Source organism: Arachis hypogaea, chromosome 5 (genome assembly GCF_003086295.3).
Source record: "Arachis hypogaea cultivar Tifrunner chromosome 5, arahy.Tifrunner.gnm2.J5K5, whole genome shotgun sequence".
Classification (NCBI taxonomy): Eukaryota; Viridiplantae; Streptophyta; class Magnoliopsida; order Fabales; family Fabaceae; genus Arachis; species Arachis hypogaea.
The window spans coordinates 2,289,533-2,303,616 of NC_092040.1; the positions used below are offsets into that span (position 1 = coordinate 2,289,533).

The 14,084-nt window shown below is 34.9% G+C and overlaps 2 protein-coding genes and 1 long non-coding RNA gene across 5 annotated transcripts; 1 reads left to right on the forward strand and 2 right to left on the reverse strand.

Moving 5' to 3' along the window:
- The first annotated feature begins 521 nt into the window (after nucleotides 1-521).
- LOC112800125 (disease resistance protein RGA2-like) lies at nucleotides 522-4,571 on the forward strand. The gene is made up of 2 exons (XM_025842215.3): nucleotides 522-4,127; nucleotides 4,226-4,571. Exon 1 carries the CDS (start codon nucleotides 806-808, stop codon nucleotides 2,768-2,770), a length of 1,965 nt encoding a protein of 654 aa, XP_025698000.2. The 5' UTR covers nucleotides 522-805; the 3' UTR covers nucleotides 2,771-4,127; nucleotides 4,226-4,571.
- A 383-nt stretch (nucleotides 4,572-4,954) lies between these two features.
- LOC140173300 (uncharacterized) lies at nucleotides 4,955-6,188 on the reverse strand. The gene is made up of 3 exons (XR_011861807.1): nucleotides 5,935-6,188; nucleotides 5,423-5,577; nucleotides 4,955-5,195 (listed from the first exon to the last, which is right to left on the reverse strand). It is a non-coding gene; the product is annotated as an uncharacterized lncRNA (long non-coding RNA).
- Nucleotides 6,189-7,251: 1,063 nt separating this feature from the next.
- Nucleotides 7,252-12,343, reverse strand: LOC112800126 (probable methyltransferase PMT20). Of its 3 annotated transcripts, none has more exons than XM_025842216.2 (8): nucleotides 11,918-12,343; nucleotides 10,231-10,514; nucleotides 9,992-10,140; nucleotides 9,678-9,873; nucleotides 9,274-9,484; nucleotides 8,210-8,882; nucleotides 8,010-8,087; nucleotides 7,252-7,923 (listed from the first exon to the last, which is right to left on the reverse strand). In XM_025842216.2, exons 2-8 carry the CDS (start codon nucleotides 10,492-10,494, stop codon nucleotides 7,707-7,709), a joined length of 1,788 nt encoding a protein of 595 aa, XP_025698001.1. In that variant the 5' UTR covers nucleotides 10,495-10,514; nucleotides 11,918-12,343; the 3' UTR covers nucleotides 7,252-7,706. The 3 variants fall into 3 exon arrangements, with proteins under 3 accessions (XP_025698001.1, XP_025698002.1, XP_025698004.1); XM_025842217.3 differs by having other exon boundaries at nucleotides 11,007-12,115; XM_025842219.2 differs by lacking the exon at nucleotides 11,918-12,343 and adding an exon at nucleotides 10,819-10,987.
- Nucleotides 12,344-14,084: the final 1,741 nt, after the last annotated feature.

A 14,084-nucleotide genomic window follows, 5' to 3' on the forward strand; every position in this document is an offset into this window, starting at 1 on the left:
CTCCCTCTGTTTTATTAAATTCATTTACTATGCACAATATATAATTTATTGTAACCCAAGCAAATTCCACAAAGTAGTTGTGGAATCTACATCACTACATGAGAAACATTTATTGTCTTTTGAAAAATAAACCATATAATGAAACATTTTCCTAACATTCAAAATTACTAATTTATGTTAATTTGACTTGGACAACTACTCTCTTTGAATGGATAAAACCCCAGAAATCTAAAGTCCCTTTAGAACCTCAGGTCAAGTTGAATTAATCTTATTATAAGATACAAATGCTAGTATCAAATGTGTGAAACAAATGTGAGAAGAGATAAAGAAAATGTGTGAAACAAATGTTGATTTATATAGTAAATATGTATAAGAACAAGTGATAAGTATGAAAAGAAATAAGGAACTAGATTTTAATTAAATTTATATCTATTAAAATTTTATGATTTATAACAATATGTATTTTCAATAATATTAAAAGAATGTAAATTGTTGAAAAGAAAAAGAAGTGATATATAGACGGCAAAGACATTACGTAACTTATGAGTACAATTACACAAAAAGAGGAATACATGATACATTAGAAAAATCTTTCATTTCTAATGCTGCAAAATTGAACCCTCCCAAACTTGTCATGTCAAGATCAAGAGTGAAGACTAGAGTCAGGCCTTCACATGCTGTAGTGTAGGACCCATTTAACTTCGGAGAATAATACTAATAATTTCATAATATATATGGTAGATCTATCTTCCTCTTAGTGCACCACCAAACAAGACTCTCTAAGCATTCCTTCATTCATTCTATAATGACAGACGCTTTACTTGGAATTGTCATTGGAAAATTGAACACTTTTATACAGGGTGAGCTTGCAGCTTTCTGGGGTGTTAACTCACAAGCTAAAAAGCTATCCTCGAGCCTCAAAATGATTCGAGCTGTTCTCCAAGATGCTGAAGAGATGCAGATAAAGAGTAATTCTGTGAAGCTTTGGCTGCAGGATCTTTCAGATGCAGCATATGTTTTAGATGATATCTTGGAAGATTGTTCAACACAGTCAAACCTGCTACAACTTGAGCAAACAAGCTCTGGGGTTGTAAGAAAGGCACACGGCACATGGTTGGCCTCTTTGCATCCCAAGTCACTTTATTTCCGCCGTGACCTCGCCAAGAGGATGAAAGAGATCACTAACAGGCTCCATGAGATTGATGAAAGAAGGAGGATGTTTAAGTTGCGTACAGGTGTCATAGGGAGGCAACAGGAAGATGATCAACAGCGTCAAACTATTTCTGCCATCCCTAAGCACCAGATGTATGGAAGAGACCAAGATAAACACAAGATTGTGGAGTTTCTCACCAAGCATGCCAGTGGCATTGATGGCCTCTCTGTGTATCCCATTGTTGGCATGGCAGGACTTGGAAAAACAACACTTGCTCGATGGGTCTTCAATGACGAGAGGGTGATCCAGCATTTTGATTTGAGAATTTGGGTTTGTGTTTCCACAAACTTCAATATGATGAGAATTCTACAGTCCATTGTAGAATCCTCCACCGGAGTGAACCCAAACCTCTCCACTTTAGAAGCAATGCAAAACAAAGTTCAACAAGTACTGCTGGGAAAACGGTATTTGCTCGTTCTAGATGATGTGTGGGACAATGTCAAATGGGAGGATTTGAAGACCGTGTTGAATTGTGGAGGTAGTGGAATCAAAGGAGCTTCAGTTTTGGTCACCACACGAGATCCGAGTGTGGCATCTGCCATGGGAACATGCCCTGCTCATCACTTGTCACCATTATCCGAAGATGACAATTGGTTATTGTTCAAATACCATGCATTTGAATCAGACAAAGAGGAGCACACAGAGCTTGTGGCAATAGGCAAGAAGATTGTGAAGAAATGTGGTGGTTCCCCTCTTGCATCTAAAGCACTTGGAAGCCTTTTGTGCAATAAAAAGGAGGAAATACATTGGGTGAATGTATTGGAAAGTAAGTTTTGGGACAAACTTGAGGATGATTCTATTATTGTACGTGCTTTGAAAATCAGCTACTTCAATTTGAAGTTGTCATTAAGACAATGCTTTGCTTTTTGTGCCATTTTCCCCGAAGATTTTCGAATGGAAAAGGAGCAACTTATTCATCTTTGGATGGCCAATGGTTTGATCGAATCCGAAGGGAAGTTTGAGATTGAGCATGTTGGTAATGAGGCTTGGAAGGAATTATGTCAGAGGTCATTTTTCCAAGAAGTTAACATTGATGAATTGGGAAGAACTACATTCAAGATGCATGATTTATTTCATGAACTTGCCCAATCCATAATGGGAGAAGAGTGCCTAGTTTATGATGAGCCTGCAAGCTTGACCAATTTGTCTACAAGGGTCCACCATGTCACTTGTTTAAAACCAGAGAGGAAGGTAAACATGGATCCCTTCAAGAAAGCTGAATCCTTGAGGAGTATGATTAATCTTCTTCCATTAGATGATTATCGCAATCTTAATGGGTTGCCACCATTCAATTCTCTCCGTGCACTACGTACAAATGCTTCTCAACTCTCAGCACTTAAGAGTTTAACGCATTTGAGGTACCTGAATCTGCGTAGCAGCGGTATCACAACACTGCCTGAATGTGTTTCGAGGTTACAAAAATTGCAGATTCTGAAGTTAGAAGACTGTCTATATCTTTCTTGTTTGCCCAAACACTTAACACAATTGAAGGATCTTAGACATCTCCTAATTGAAGAATGTCAATCATTAGTAGAGATGCCTCCGAATATTGGCTAGTTGAAATGTTTGAGAACATTGAATCTTTTTATTGTGGATAAAAAGGAAGGGTATGGGTTATCAGAGTTGCGTGATTTACAGCTTGGAGGCAAACTACACATCAAGGGGCTTGAAAAGGTCATAAATGAGGGTGATGCTAGAGATGCTAATTTGAGTGCTAAGAAGAAGTTGGAAAACTTATACCTGTCATGGGACTCCTCTGATTCAAGGTGTGGTGCCAATGCTGAGAGAATACTTGAAGCCCTTGAGCCTCCCTCCAATCTCAAGAGTTTTGGGATGAATGGTTACAGCGGAGTAGAGTTGCCTAGCTGGATGCAAAATACTTCAATTCTTTCCAGCTTAGTTATGGTGATACTCTATGATTGCAATAACTGCAAGCACCTTCCTCCGCTGGGTAAATTACCACATTTAACTGTTCTTTATGTATCTGGAATGAAAGATGTGAAGTACATTGATGATGACTCTTATGATGGCGTGGATGAGAAGGCTTTTAAGTCGTTGAAGTACCTGAGCTTATCGAAGCTGCCAAACTTGGAAGGGATGTTACGAGATGAAAGAGTAGAAATGCTTCCACTTCTTTTTAAATTAGAGGTCTCGTGTGTCCCTAAGATTAAGTTGCCACTCCTTCCATCTCTAGAGCACATTTGGATTAAAGGAACAGGGTCAGACTCTGATCATAGTGATAGTGAAGGTATGGCTTCCATCCTAGAGGCTATTGGGCAGAATATGCAGCATGTCAAGACCCTCCGCATTTCAGACTTCCCTAAACTCAAGGCATTACCCCATGAATTAAGCAGCCTCAGCTCGCTACAAAAGTTAGAAATTATTCTTTGTAATGAACTTGAATCGTTTTCGGAGAATGTGTTGCAAGGTCTGTGTTCTCTCCAAAGTTTGAAAATTCATTCGTGTAAGAAGCTCAGATCCTTGTCTGAAGGTGTGGGACATCTAACTCGTCTGGAGAGCCTTGATATCATGATTTGTCCAAAGCTGGTGACTCTACCGAGTAGCATGAATAAATTAGTTTCGCTTCGTCGAGTTTATATCTGTTCTTGTGATACATTGCCAGAAGGCTTACAACATGTCCCTTCCCTCCAAAGTTTGGATGTGTATAACATACGTTCAATTCCTGAGTGGTTGGGGGACTTAGCTTCTCTTCAAAAGTTAGATCTCTACTGTAAGGGGTTAAGGTCACTGCCCAGTAGCTTCCGAAACCTGACAAACTTGCGTGAGCTATCTATTTATGGGTGCCATAAGGAGCTGCAGAAGCGATGCACCAGAGTAACAGGACAGGATTGGCAAGCCATTGCTCACATCCCACAATTCAAACTGGTTCCCATTCATGAAGAAACATTTTCTGGTATCAATTCATCCCTTTATTCTGTTTTTACTATTAATTTATGCTTGTATGAATCAGTATCTCGCCTTTCATAACTATAACTTAATCAATGTGCGTAGATAAAATCAGATCTAAATGGAGATCGTGGCAGCTAAAAAGAGACCAACGTCGTCATCAGTTTGCTAAACCTGATACATTTGACTATCTGGTTTCCTTCTTTCATTGGTACAAAGTGAAAGTGGATGATGATTGAACCCTGATCCTGAGGTCAGGAACAAGTAAATAGAACTCCAGCTTGCACCTGTGTCGAGAATTTTGTTCTAAACGGAATATATGGAATATAAGAAGGGCCAGATATAATTATGTCACTTTACATATCAAATCAAAAATGCTATGTATATACCAAAATCATCTATTATATATTTGTGTATAAATATATGTGTTGTGTAACTCATTTTCAAGGTATATTTTGTATTTCAGAATGTATTTTATACTAGCTGCTGATTTTTATAGCTGATTTTGGAGTATACCTAGCTTGGTTGCTGTCATGACCCGAACCAAGCCATGACTGGCGCTCAAGGGACAAGTTCCTCAGCAAGCCAAACGACCAAATTTTCAGAAAAATGGACAGAATCTCTTCTGTTTCTAGGACCTTACCAACATAAATATTAACTCCCTATATTAATAATAAACCTCCATTTCCAAGATAATAACAACATACTCCAAATTATATCCACAACCAAATATATCCAAAATACGCATCATATATATATATATATATATATATATATATATATATATATATATATATATATATATATATATATCAAGTTGATAACTAGAGTATATAGTTAAAACCATAAGTCTTACATAACCAAATCATAATCACTACCTAAACAGTTCAAGATTCAAAATAACATAACCTACACGAGGATCCTGCCTGTGACATATGGAGCATTGACATAATCTAGATTTTGAGCAAATGTTCCATTACATAATTACTTAGCCATTGGAAAGAAGAAGGGCTCACCAAAATGACTAAGATCTACTGAGGGGCAGGTGGAATGGAACTTGGAATGACTCCTATATCTGAAAAACATGGGAATATAATAGGGTGAGTTTTGCAACTTAGTGAGCAAACATTACATCTATAACCCACACGAGACAATACAGAGTTTACCTTGAAAATTATATTTCTTTTCAGAGATGAGGAATTCATATTAATTAGTTATATAAACAGTGGATAAATAGTTAAGCGGATGAACTGAAATGGGAGTTCTCATTCCAGAAGTCAAATCAAATCAAATATTACACACCTAGGGCGGCTCCACCTCCAAGGGTAGTCCTTTCCTCTAGTGTGCCCGTACGGTATAACAGATCCAACATGTGGCCTACACGTTAGGCTAGCAACGCCCCTACTAGCTGAGGTCTGAGCCAGATACATCTAGGTTAACGTCATAACTGCCGTTAACTACGGTTTTCTAGTCAGAGTCTCCCAAACCAATCCAAACCAAATTACTTATAAAAATCTCTAGTGCTTATAACATACTACTAAATTCCATAGCAAATCAATATATATAGGATTGCATACTAAAATTTAATTAAAATTTACATAAGGTCAAATAAGAAAACATTTATACTTTACAAAATATATAAATATCGTCTCGTGTGTATTTTTATAAAATTGTAAGTTTCACAAATCAATATTTATTTTCAAAAATTCAGAAATCACAATAATAAAATATTTTCAAACTCCAAAATTAATGATTCAACATAGATATTGATAATAATATATTTAAAAATAATTATAGATATAATATCCACTCACAACTTGATTCAAAAGAACCGGAAGCAACTCTGAGCGCGTCAACGAGCTACCAAATGATGTCCAATAATTCTACAACTCTAGAAATATGACAATAATGATATTTGTGAGCTACTAATATTGTCAATTAACATAATCTTACTCACCTTGACAAAAGCCCCAAATTTTCTAACCCTAATAACCCTAATTCGGATTTATACATGCCCATAAATATATAGATGACAAAAATTGGGAATATGGCTAATTATTGAGTCAAAGAGTTACCTTGAAGTCTCAATAATAATTGGAACTCAAATTTGAATGCTTCCTTCACTCATTAGTATGAGCTTCTTGATTTGGGGTTGTGAAAAATAAAAATTTACTTTGAATATAGATGATATATTAAAATAGAGATAAAATAAAAGGGTAAAATGAAATCTGGTGTGTATATGCATGCATACATCAATCACACATATTGGAAGAAACCTTTTGCTGTTAATTGCACGGAAGCACCAACCAACTCATATTCTCCCCCTCAACAAAACTTGGCTCTGCTGTGTTTTTGCCAATGTCTTTTTGACTTAACATTGTGTTTTAGAATTTTATATTCTGAATATGTTGACCTATTTGTTAATTATTTATGAGTGGTTCTACATTAGTTTGTGATGGAAACTGTATTGGACAGTTATTTTTATTCACTTTATTTGATGGAAAAAGGACTAGGGTTTCTAAAACACTGTAATATGTATATTGATTCAAACTGGATTCTATTTCTATATATACTATTTTCAGATGGGTTATTGTGGATTTGTGGTTAAGAAAAGTTTCACATAGCTGAATTGCAGGGAAACCTCCAACCAACCATTTTTCAATTACAAATTGGGGTATTAGGATGCTGACAGTGATGATGGCTGCAACACTATTTAACACGGCTTAGATCTTTTATGTGTTAGTTTCATTATTGCTATAATTAAAAGTTACAATGATTTTAAGCAGACTGAGCTCAGTTGAACAATGTCTTATTTGGCAAATTAAATTGCATGTGAATAGATTCGGCCTTCAATATATAGGAACTTTAATGCTTGAGCAATGTATTCAGCACTGAAAACCAAAACTGCAATCAGATATCTATAATTTATGTAAAACCAAAATTGCAATGATGCAGCATTGACTGAAAACAAGGGTTTATGAGAAAGAATGCAAACAACGTTTCTAAGGACCAAGAAAAGTGACAATACTTTGTGATTATTATGTGCCTAAATATTGTTGCAAGTACATAACATTTCATGCCATACATCTATCATCCACTTCATCTACAAGTTATCATGAACAAAATCTGTATAGTAAGTAACACTCAGTATTAGTATTGTGTTATTCTCTTGTAAAGTATTCGAATTCATGTAAAACATAGCATATCATATGGTTCCTGTGAGATTTAAAACTTTGATTTCTTCACGTGAATTATCCTGAATATTACACAACAAAATGAAGATAAAAGAAGAAAGGGAGAAAGAGGAGTTTCCGATACATTTGATGGCAAATAAAGAATATATGTATATGAAAATTTTCTATATAACTTAAAAAAATCAGATTATTGTTACCAAATCTTCATTTTGATATAAATTTGAACTTGACTGATTCTTGGTTTTCAACTTTGTCACAGAATGAATCAATCATCAATCATCAATCTTTGTTTGAGAATGCCTTCTGAATTCGTTTCCCTTCACTTCTACTTCTGAGGAATTACGATTCTAGCCATCCCTTGTCTCATATCACTGCTTCAGCACACCAACTTGTCATCTTGAACTGGATGACTGCCATAGCTTCTTCTGGCATATCAATACCTTCTCTTTCTCGCTGCTGTACTCTGTGTTCTCTATGCGGCATGTCCATCTCATACCCTTGGCAATGGTTGCAATTGCATCCACAAAATAAGTAGACTCCCTAATGATAGCGTGCCCAGTAGGTCTCAAAATTCTGTCCATCTCCAGCAACACATACTTCATCTCACATCTGCCAAGTAACAAAGTTCAGAGTAAGTTAATACAGTGTGCTTGATACATTTGATTATCACAAACCAGATAACTATTAAAAGTTACCTGTGGCTTTCTGCAGTGAAGAGTCCATCAAGATGAAGGAGGTCATAAGTACGAGGATATGTGGAGAAAGCTTCACACCTGCCAAATATTAAGATTAACATGAACACCAGATATAATGATAAGAGATAAATACATATATGCATCAAACACAGAACATTATGGTTCACATTTATGACTTCATGAAGAAGAAAAATTGTTACCAGTCCTGGAAGGTTCCAATGAGGCCGCGATCATAGACCACAGGGAGCGTATTCTTGCCATAAGATGAGACCACATTCATAACCCACAGGGGATCATTGATCAAGGCTGCAGCGAAACCTCCATATACTGTGTTCATGTCCATCACATTCCTGATCTTGCTAGTTCCAAGATCAGGCAACAACTTCTTGTAGTGCTGAATGCGCTTCTTCCACTTGCTGTTATCATGACTAAAAGTACTAGAACTGGCACCATGGACGAGCATAAGCCGTTCAGGTGCGTAGTTCAATCGCTCAGGCCACTTAGGCATGTATGTTAGAGCTGATTTCTTATACTTTGGTTCTGGAACCATGAAACAATGACGGAGTGGCGTGTACCATCCTGCATTAGCATCAAGGCTGTCATCACATTTCGGAGGATAGGTCTCTCTTGGAAGCTTATCATAGCAATTGTTGTCTTTTGCCTTCTGCCACACAGCAATATCATCCTTTTTGTTGTACAACTTGAAGCACAATGAAGTTAGCAAATCTTGCAACTTATCGTAGTCTGATTTTTGCTCTTCCACGGTCGTGTTCCATCCTCGCCACCTGCGCTCATAGTTGACTGGTGGGCCGGACAAGACCCAGAATCCTCCGGGACGAAGAATACGGTGTATTTCGAGGAGATAAAGTCCACCTAAAAGCAGATAAAATATCACTTCAATTAATCAATGAAAGTTTAGATGAAACTTCTAAACTCTAAACAGTGAACAAATCATCTAAGCAGAAAAAGTAGAATGAGATTTTGCAGCCTGAAATAAATGTGGAAACTTTATTACATTAGTTACATGATCAAGGATAGTTAACAATCCTACACTTGAACATGCTTATCAGGCCAATTGAAAAAAGAAAGCAGCTCTGAATTTACATGATTTAAGAACAAAGCAATGAAACAAAAACATGCTTAGTAAGATCTGACAAAATTAGATGCTTATTGGGATTAGTTGTAAAGCTGAGTTCTTAACAATGTTGCATAAACAAATAAATCATGTCTAACAACTAAAATCCAAAATCCTCTCAATAATTACCGAATTCTGTCCATGGGATAAGGCATCTGGAGCAGTGAGCCATATCAAAGGAGTTTGCTGGGAATGGTAATCTCTGTGTAGAAATGACACCAAGAATTGCAGGGATACCACGCTCTAGAGCGAATTGAACCTGAGCTTCATGGTTATCTCTTGGAGCAAGAGAAACTGTTAGAATCCCTCGATCCAACAAGTCACCTCCCCAGCTAGCAACCTAAAGCAAATCAGAATTATGGTGATTAATTGAAATTTCACTCTGTGAAATTCACATTGTGGTCACAACACAATAATTCATTTTAAAAAAGGAATCTTCAGAAGTGTAATTTCCATTGCTATTGGCAGAACATATACCAAGAAAAGAGAAAATAAATAAATAAATGAAAGATGAAAGAATCATCTAAACTCACCCCACAACCAGTATCAATGGCAGTTCTCACAGTTCCATCTTTCATTCCTGGGATCAGATCTTGCATTAAATCAACATACTCACCAACACCATTGGGGAACATAGTACCTCCACCAGGAAACTGGAATTTGTCACCTTCCTTTCTCAACCAGTGCTGATTAGATTTTTGCTTGTTAATCCAGTCATATGGCACATTCCTGCCATTAGATATAACAGAAAATTTGAACATTAGAGAAGTAACTAAAGAAAAATCTTAACAAAGGGATTATCAATATTGTGATTCAACTCAAAAATAGTATATTATAATTATTATACCTGTACCAACATTCATCTCTACTCTTTGGCCATCTAATTGGAGGCTTATATCCATTTGGAGGAGGAACTAAGCATTCTTTCCTCTCGAATATCGGAGGGCAATGGCGTTCCAACAAGGTGAGCCGATAAGTCCCATACTTTCTCCATCTCTGTAAAAAATTATGCATGGTTAATGAATAACAAGACTTTCTTGTAGAAATCCAAAAGCACCTACATGAACTGCTATCAATAATCAATACCTTTGGATCTGTGCATGGGGTGTAGTCTTGATACTCCTTGCTGCATTCTGGGAAACTGATGGCTTTAGTTACTAGAGAAACAGCTGTTTCTGAAGAAGGATCCATGTTCCTATGATCGGTGATGGCGACAACCGGATCCTTTCCAGAAGAAAAGACTCCACCGAGGTAGAAAGATGCTCCACATAGAACAATAACTGTGATTGCCAAGCTGACATTCCTGTTCTTGTCTGGATGGTTGATCGGTTTTCCATCTTTATGCTTCATTGTTATATTCAATTAACTATCTGCAGAAGTGCACATATTAAAACTTCAGTAACAATTCCTCCCATCAAATCATATAATGATAGATACAAGCAAACAACAAAAATAGATATCATTTTGTAATCATGGATAACCATTATTCTAGAAAAGGACACCAGCAACTAACAATAGCTACTCTAACCACCCCCTATAACAAGAATCCAAACAAGAAGCAGCATCTGGCAGATGCCTGAACACTGAAAAGAAGTGGAAACATCAGATGAAACAAATTACAAACCAAGCTATTCAACTTGAGAAAGCCATTTGATCAGAATTACTACTACTCACCCTCCCACAAAGAAGGATAAGGGCCAACAACACACTTTTAGATCAAATTACAGTGGCAAAGGTAGAAAATAACCAAGAAAAGACAACAAGAAGCAATGCTGGTTAGATTAACTGAAAGCAGAACAAGCACACACACACACACATAACAGTACTTCAAAGTAGTACAGTTCCCCAGCCAGATCTAGTACCTGACACAAATTCCCAAGGTAGATCCAATTTTGGCACAGAGAAAAAATGGCAAAGTGGAAAAATAAAAAAAGAAATTCTTTGATAAAAAAATAAGAGTAGAAAAGGTTTTAAATGATTAATTCCAGCTGGTCAATATTCAATAACAAGATGGGCAAGGTTAAGGTGTTAGTAAATGCATGAAATCTGATTCTGCCGACACTAAACAACACTTTCCACTCCATGTTAGTGCCACATTTGCCTTTATGACTTTCACATGGGAATGGACCCCACCAAGAACACAGGTCCCACTAGAAGCAAAAGACACAACCAACCTTGTGAGTTAGATCTCTTTCCTCCTGAGTTCCAATTTCCAACCCATTCACTGACACAAAACAAAATACTAAAGGGAGAAGCGGTGGATCTCACCCAAAAAAGAAAATGGAAAAAAAATGGTATAATCACTTATATTAATGAACATCATTTTCTTGACATGTACGAAAAGCTCCCATCATTCTTTTGTCAGTGATGAATCTCTGATCAGCTAACTCTGTTCTTGTTCTGAACCATTGCAACCATTGGCTATGCAAGTGCACGTTTTTACACAAATTGAGCAAAAGCAAAGAAACACACACAGCTTTAGGAGCTGGTTGTGATTCAGAGACAAAAAGGAATGATTTTTTTGAACAATTCTGAGACCCAATCACGAGTCTGGTTGAAAATTGAGCAAAAGATAAAATCTTGAAGGAGAACACACTACACACATAGCAACAGCGAAAAGCAATAGAAGTAAAACAAACAAGAACATTGATTGATAAGAGCAACGAAGGTGGAACCAGATCTGTGAAGTAAAAACTAAAGAATGAAGCTTGAAATCGAAATAGATCTGAAAGTGAAAGACGAAGAACAAGTAAAAGAAATGGCACGCACGTACCTTGAAAGAATTAATGTTGAAGAAAGTGGGAATTGCGTGAAGGTTGAAGAAGGAAAAGGAAAGAAAAGGAGAATGAATGTGTGTGAAGGGAAGAAGTGAAGAATGAAGAACCATTTATACAACTATTAAGACGCCATATGCTTCGCTGTTTCAACTTCCATAGCTTCTTATCTCATTCTCTTTGCCTCCAATAATATTCTTAACATAAATGGTAACTAAATATTTTCCCTAACTGAAATAACCAAAATATACGTACTCCATTATTATTATTATTATTACAGAATAATTTGATTAATTGTTCGTGTAATATTTTAAAAATAAAAAGATTAATTATTTCTAACAACTAAGTGCTCATTTTACTCCTTGAAATTTGACGCTTAAATCAGATTGGTTATTGAAATTTTTTTATGTTGAAATCTTCTTCATGAATCATAGTAGACCTATTAGCACTTTGATTTTGTTATTGCTAATAAAATATAGCATTTATAATTTAGAATTTATGATTAGTTTTTTTAAATATAATACAGGATTTTGAATATTCCATAATATCGAAGTTTCTAACCATGATATTATATGAGTTTTTTATTCAAATTGATTCCAAATTAATTAAATTCTTTAAATAAAACTCTAGCTCTCTAAAATTTACCTAATCCTTGGCATCCTTTTTTTTATGTCCAAGCTACATGCAAGCAATTTGAAATATTAAGTATGATCACATATTTAATTAAGTTGTAGCAGAATAATATGACGTTGTTTTAGTGACATTCATTCATCACAAGTTCAAAACAATTTTTTTTAGGCCTATTGTTACTTTATTTAACAATCTATGTTAGCATTTAATAAAACAACATTATTTTTTTATTAAGTAAAACTCTTTTTTTTGTCCTTCTTCAATTTATATAACTTACAATTTAACGATTGAAAAATGACAATTTGTCTTCTAATTATTATATTTTTTTTCTGTTAGACGTATGAGCCCTTATATAAAAATATTTAACAAAAAATCTCAAAAAATAATTACATGTGACGTTAGTTTGTATGATATGGCATTTATTTGGAATTGTTTATCGTCAGTCATTAAAACAAGGTTGCAGTTAGATGATAACTATTTGATTGGAATATCATTTTAATGATTATGTATGTGTTAAATAGTCTCAATCAAATAGTTACTATTCGCATAGAATTGATGAAGGCTAGGTCATACAAAGTATTTTTCGTCATCTTTTACTGACAATTTTGACAGAAAGACTTAGGAGTCTAATAGAAAAGAAGAATAAAAGCCGAATTGTCATTTTCCAATTGTGAGTTGTCTAAATTAAAAATAGAAAAGGGGTTTTAGTTATTTTTATTTTAGACAATTTTTTCTATTGGGTGCAATCTATAAAGTACGTACTTATATAGAAGGAAGCTGATTGAGTAACTTGGTTGGCCGTACCCTGCTTTCAAGACATGCACTTTGGCCAAAAATACTTAAGATTTGTTCATTTTATTTATTTTTATGACTACAAAATTTTCTCTCCTTGGCTAAAAACATTATTGCTTCTTCCATCGTTAGTTACTTTCTTTTATCTTCTCAACATCAATAATGATGTGAATGCGACTTATCAAACTGAAAGGAATGTATTTTACTATTTATGTGTCTTCCTTTTTTCACTACTCTCTCCGATTTGATATCATATGAGTTTCTTTTACTTCAAGAAAACAATTATAGTGATGTTGATATTTTGCTCCAAATTAAATCAATCACTGCTTTTGTAAAGGTTAGGACATTATTAACAATAATGTTTAATTATTTGCTCACTTGGTTCAAATTTCGTTAGATTATTTCATACTTCAAGATATATATACTACTTATTATTATATCAATTAATTATTTTTTAAATTAACAAAATATTTAATAAACATAAATATACAGATTTTTATATTGGATTGTAAGTGTAATTAATATTTAGTATTTTCTTATATTGCAGTTATATAATTATCTAATTATACATCTGTAAGTAGTTAAAATACACTTTTATATACTCACATTTTTTTCACTGAAAATACGTCTATAAGTTAATATAATAATATAACAAAATATATTTATAAGAAAGCTAATTACTCTAATAAACGTATCAAAAAAAATTTCGTAAATTTAACTTTGAAAATGTTTTTTTATAGCAAG